Source organism: Bremia lactucae, linkage group LG19, assembly GCF_004359215.1.
Source record: "Bremia lactucae strain SF5 linkage group LG19, whole genome shotgun sequence".
Classification (NCBI taxonomy): domain Eukaryota; phylum Oomycota; class Peronosporomycetes; order Peronosporales; family Peronosporaceae; genus Bremia; species Bremia lactucae.
This window is the reverse complement of record NC_090628.1, coordinates 128,356-134,832: the sequence shown is the minus strand read 5'-3', so window position 1 is coordinate 134,832 and position 6,477 is coordinate 128,356. Positions and strand designations below refer to the sequence as shown.

Genomic DNA, 6,477 nt, shown 5'->3' with positions numbered 1-6,477 from the left:
CAATACATATTAAGTCTTATCTATAGATATGACATTTTGATTGGTAAAAATAGGTTTTTATATATAATACGATTAAATATAAATCAGTCTGAAAACTACTTCCTACTTGATAAGTGCGCACGAGGAGCCGGATTACCGCTCCCGTGACGACTCTTAATTAAAAGTACTTAGTGTGTTGGGTGAGGTCGCTAACACACAAACCACAACTACCTCGCTGCACGCAAGAGAAGCAGGTTAAACCGCTTCTTCGCTGTGCTAGGGTGTGTCTCTAATTAGAGCGTAGCAGCATTACGACGTGCCCGCCTACAATAGCTCATGATGACGACGATAAACCCTTCATGCTGGGACCATAGAAGCTTAAAAAAATATATGTTACTTGGCTATAAGGATGACATGAAGGGCTATCGCGTGTATGATCTGATGCTGGAAAGGGCACGATGTTAAGGTCAGTGAAGCTCGACGAGGGCGAGGTGAATGGATTTTACGATGCCTCGATGAAAGAGACCATTGGAGTCATCAACGTGATCAAGGATATTGACGAAGAGCCTCAGCCTGGGATTAAAAAACAGTCGCATGTGGACAGAAGACTCATTGTCGACGTCGGAATGCAAGAAGATGTCATCGGGTACAAGAGTTGAATCATGATGTTCAATCCCGAATGGGGTTGCTCTCGACGCTTAAAGAGATCAGCTCTTAACTGACAAGCGCTAGCGGAAAGCGACGGTGAACCTGATAATGACGATCACTTTAAATGCAACCAACAAAGCGACCAAGTGTTGATATGAATAGCCTTCATGCAGAAGATGAACCAGCCTACGCAGCAAGTGTTGAAGATGCAGATGACGCCTTGACGACATATCAGTAGGCGTGGAGAAAAATACCGCGAAGGAATGGGTAAAGGGTATGAGCGCTGAGCTCAAAGCTCACTCGGAAAGCGACTCATCGATGCTGGTACCGGAGATGACGGTATCCCGATCAATCGAATGGAGATGGGTGTTCGCCAAAACGTGCAACGGGCACGGACATGTGGTGCGAAACAAGGCTTAACTCGTTGCGAACGTTTTCAGGAAGAAGCTTCGCGTAGACTTCTTCGATACTTACTTTCCCGTCGCGCTCATGAACTCATTCGAGTCGAGTTATCAGTGGTTGTCTTGACTAGATGTTTAACTGAACAGCTGGATGCCGACACAGCATTTTTAAACAGCGATCTCAAGGAACAAGATATCATGGAGGTACCGCGCGGTGTACCAACGCCAGTAACATGATGGTAAGCTGGATAAGGCGATCTTAGGTCTCAAAAATGCTGCCAATGCATGGAACAAGACGTTCCATGCTGTATTCATACATTAACGATTTCTAAGCTGCGGGGCAAATGCATCTACGTCAAGGGTGAGAAAGGCCGCTACGCCTACGTATGCCTTTACTTCGATAACATGATAATCGATGCAAAGACAAGCAAGGGGATTCAAAGTATCACTGTAACGGGCCAAAGTTGCCCTAATGTTACACAGTCCCCGATAAGAACACTTGGCGTACTTAAGGGGATGGTCAATTACAAAATTATAGTAATTGGACCCAGCACTCGGGTCTGGTGCACATTTGTGACCAACCCTTGTGTATGTGATGCGCATAGGTGCATTCACATTAGGAGGGATGATGATAGCGTCATCCTTTACGCGAGGTATCTTGAAAGATACGCTCGCAATACATATTAAGCGTTATCTATAGAGATGACAATTCGATTGGTAAAAATAGGTATTTATATTTAATACGATTAAATATAAATCAGTCTGAAAACCACTGGGATTATTTTCACTATTGGAGTGCACAGCCGGATCGAAACCGGGTCGGCGTGATAATGCATCCGCGACGACATTAAGTCGTCCAGGTTTATATTCCACGATGAAAAAAATACTCCGCGAATAAGTATAGCCACCTCGCCATTCTTTGCGAGAGGTGTGGGCTGTTGATGGCTGTGCGTAATGACGCATGGTCCATATATACGATAAACGGTCTACCTCCGAGGAGATAAACCCTAATCTTAGCCAGTGCTTGATTCATGGCAAGGAGTTCCTTGTCATGCACTGGGTAATTGCGTTCATCTGGTTGCAGCTGACGCGATTGGTAACAGACGACGCGCTCCGCGCCGTATGTATCGTATTGCATTAACGCGCAGTCGATTGCGAAATCGCTGGCGTCATAGACCACATGGAATGGTCTGTCTTGATCTGCAATCGCCAAGATGGGTGATTGCATCAAGCTTTGCTTGATACCTTCAGAGGAACGCTGATAATCATGTTCCATAACCATTTCTCGTCTTTTTTTAACAGTCGAGAGAGATGAACTGTCATCTCTGCATAATTGCGTGAGTACTTGTGCAGGTACGCCGCTAATCCAAGGACTTTCTAAGTCCCTTGACATCGACTGTAAATGGCCAGTCGGTTATTTCTTGATCTTTTCGGGATCGGGGCGCACGCCGTGTTTACCGACGATGCACCCAAGAAGTGGTATTTCGCTTGCAGCGAATATAGATTTCTTGAGGTTTGGGTACAACTTATGCTTTCGCATAAGTTTAAGAACTTGACGAACGTGAGTTTTATGAACTTCCACGTCCGTCTTTCCGTCCATTGCCCGGGTATGTCTGAATACATCGTCAAAATAGCTCGGTGCGAATTCTCGCACCGGTCTCAACAGATTTGTTTCGCATTTGTTGAATGTTGTAGGATGTTACTATGCCCCTGTGGCATCAGTAGCCATTTCCAGAGCATCCCACTGGGGGTGCTCACTGCTTTGTACGGGATGCCCCGTTCACGCATATGTATCTGATAAATCCATCCATCAGATCCATAGACGAAAAGGTAATACTTTCAGACAAACAATCTATGATTACGTCTTTTTTAGGTATCGGCGTTTGAGCCGGTACCGTTGCAGCATTCAGTTTATTGAATGCGTGCACTATCTGCCACCCTCCCGTGGCCTTTCGCAAACAAGAAGGTCGGAGAGCTAGGGGGGAGGTTGACTCCCTCCCATGGCCCGATTTTACTCGATTGATAAAGAATTTATCGACCGCAAGTACTTGCTCGCGAGGCAGTGGTCACTGCTTCATGACACAGTACTTCGATCCCGGTTTAAGCTCGATCTCATGCCGAGTGCTTTATCTTTAGGCAACTCGCATGGAACTGCTACAGAGAATACATCCCTGAATTCAATCAAATTCTTGTATAAAGGATTTGTCTTAAGTGACTCCCAGGATTTAGTAGTAGATCTCTCAATCCGAGTCTTCACATTGAGAACACTTCGTCCATCGATGAACTGCTTAGAACCCGTTCGTTCTCTACAAAAATTACCGCTGATCGAATATCGGTTACGTATTCGTCCTCTGTGACGAGTACGCAGATCTGCCTGATTCTACTACTATGCAGACCTCTCAAAAACCGCTTGGGTTCTACGGTTGGTAATTGAGTTATCTCCGAAGTTAACTTCGGAGGCGCATACTCAGGAGTATAAGCGCCTACTCTTGATCCGTCATTAACTAAGACATTCAATGTCTCGCTTTCTTCCTGGGATTTATCCACCGGCTGCCGAGGGATCAATCCCTCGGAATGCTGAAGTCTGTCACTTCAGCACTAACTATTTGAGGAGACTTCTCCTCAAGTACGTGGGGACTTATTTAAAAAACATGTTCCGACTGTGATTGCGCAATTACAGTCGGGTCCTCTACCGTCGACTCTTCTCAACCTAGGATCATCGTGTTGTCCCTTTTGGGTAACCGATCCTTGAGTGTCGCCCGCTAGACGTACATTCATGTCTCAATCCACTCGACTTATTCGAGTGGTGGACCTTCGGCGCTACCTGTGCATTCGCACAGCCGCCGGCAGCTGACTCCACAGGGTGATTAGTCATCACACTGTGATCTTATGCAGTCGTACTAACGACGGTACTACAAGAGAGGCCATCGCACTCACTCGTAGTACATCCACACGCTTGTGGACGCTCCAAGACGTTCATCAGATGGCCATCTGATGAACAAGTGACAGGCATTTTTACGGACCGATGCTGCCAGCTGATTCTTGGCTCATATTTTTTGAGCCAAGGTAAACCTAAGATGACATTAAATTTGTTATCCAAATCCAGTACGATGTGATTATCATCGTACTGTAAATCTTTATACGTGTAGTGACATTTCACTACGCGTTTCATTACTTTTATCAATGCGCCTGTCGCTAGACGCACCGTCATCCTCGTTAGAGGGATGTCGCGCTCAACATATTTGAGCCCACGACCCTCTAGCGACTGGCGACGAATGAAGTTATTCGACGCTCCACAGTCCAATAGGGCTCCAAGTGACATATCATTTGTCACTTTTGACTTTTAAGGTGATGAGGGATACCTCATCGCCAGGTGCAGAGACACATAATGATTATGTGTCTGGAGCAACTTTAGTCAAGAGATTTGCAAATTCTCTTGATGTTGCTGGATCAGTAGGGCGTTGCGCCCCTATTGAGCCCGACCGTTTTTTTAAGGTCCGCCTCGCTGCTGTGATTTCGCAACAACGTCGGACCCGTGACCGTTGCCCTTTTTGCATTAGGTCCATATTTATGGTCAGTACCTCTCGGTACTGGGCGTGAAGCACTACGATTATTAGCATAGTGTCCTAACTTTTGACAGCGATTGCATTTTTCTGCAATCGCTTGTTGTTTGAAAAGCGAGGTCTCTCGCTTTCGATGTAAGAGAGGTCCATGTGCTCTGGACTTCCTAAATCGTGTCGTCATGGAGGACGATACGATGACGAACTAGCTTAAGCCTGTCTCAAGCTTAAAATCCTTCTATTCCGCAACGGATGTTGCTTCTTGAAGCGTATCCAGTCCCAAGCGGAACAGGTGGGTCTTTACGGGACCATCCGTAAGACCTTGCATGAACACCGTAATCAACGTGTGTTCTTGGACTATGTTATTTGTTATACAACTCGCTAAGAGTCGTATGTGCTGAAAATATGCGTGAACATCACGCTTGCCTTGCTTAAGTTTCAGAAGCTCTGAACGAGCTCTGAACTCAGCCCTTGGCGGTTCAAACGTCTGTTTGAGCCGGGCTTTAAAAGCCTATAGCGACCCAAAGACGTATGGGTCGCGCAACGTAAGGCTCAATGCCCAAGTTTTGGAGCGACCTGCCTAATCTGATTGAGCGAATGCGACTTGCATTTGCTCGTCGACGATGTGACGTGCCCTTAATGCATCGTCCAACTCGACAAACCATCTCAAGAGAGAGTCTTCTTCGACTCCCCTATACTTAGAGATGTCAATCTTTCAGGTTTCCGGACGACGCGTGTGCGTCATCCCAGGTACAGGGTTCTGTACTTGTTGTAACCTCAACAATTCTGCCTGTTGAGAGCCTTGCGGATTAAGCAAGGCTACCTTCTCCTTCGCCTCGTCATGTTCATGTGTATGAACTTGGCGATGATAAATAGAGGGCATCTTTGTCAAAATCGGACAGCATGGCCAAGATGGCATCGTTCCCTACGGTCGAACTCATTCGTTTGACCGCACTCCTTTCTATGTCACTTAGAAAGGAGTAGCTATCACGCGAAACGGACGAACTACAAAGTGCTACCAGGTGTAACGGAGCACTACTGACTTGTACTGTTTCAATAAAAGTCCACTTCGCACTGCCTCGGTGCGAGTGGTGCCTCACGTCAGTTCACGCACCTAGTACGTGCAAAGGAAGACTCTCTTTATAGCACTTGCTTAAAAGAGGTTGATAAAACCGTATTTAATATAATTAAGTTCTTCTGCTTCTGTCTATTAAGTACTAAATTAATTTTAAACTAATACAAAACATGTAATGAAGTCTTATCTGTCTTTTTCTTTTGCGTGCGTCCAGCGCTGACTGGACCGCGGAGAAAGTAGATATAATGGTGTATATCTACCAATAGATAAGCTTTTAGGAAATTACCACGTAAAGATATATTCTCCAAATATTCTCTACCTTTTAGATAATATACAATTAACAACCTTAAAGTGTTAATTTTCTTGTAACGATACACCCCGTTACACGTGTAGATCGGTTGATTCAAACTAAAATCAACCAATTAAAAGAATCACTGTCTTATCGCGTCAATATTACCAAAATTGGTAATATTGGAACTGTTAAGTCGAATTTGATAAAAGACCAAAAAATCTATTGATTTTCTCTTAAAGGAAATCGTATTTATTATTCCTCTTACCGAAAATAATATTTATGAAACGGAAACACCATTACAATGTACTTACAGGGCTTTTTAAATATGACCTGAATGCCTTTAAGAAATTACCCCGTATTCACCTAACATATGCTCCAGCGCAATTAACAAATTGACGAAATTGACAACCAGAAATAATTCGGAGTGTACTACTTCAATAGCTTTTAAATGTCAAGTAAAATTTGACGCTTACAGATTTAATTAATACATCAACATTAAATTACGTAGCATCATTGTTGTTT

General features: G+C 44.5%; 1 protein-coding gene across 1 annotated transcript; it reads left to right on the top strand.

Moving 5' to 3' along the window:
- Positions 1-437: 437 nt before the first annotated feature.
- CCR75_009098 (uncharacterized protein) lies at positions 438-638 on the top strand (the record flags this gene model as incomplete). The annotated part of the gene is made up of 1 exon (XM_067967143.1): positions 438-638. The coding sequence occupies one exon, from the start codon at positions 438-440 to the stop codon at positions 636-638; it is 201 nt and encodes a 66-aa protein (XP_067815700.1).
- Positions 639-6,477: the final 5,839 nt, after the last annotated feature.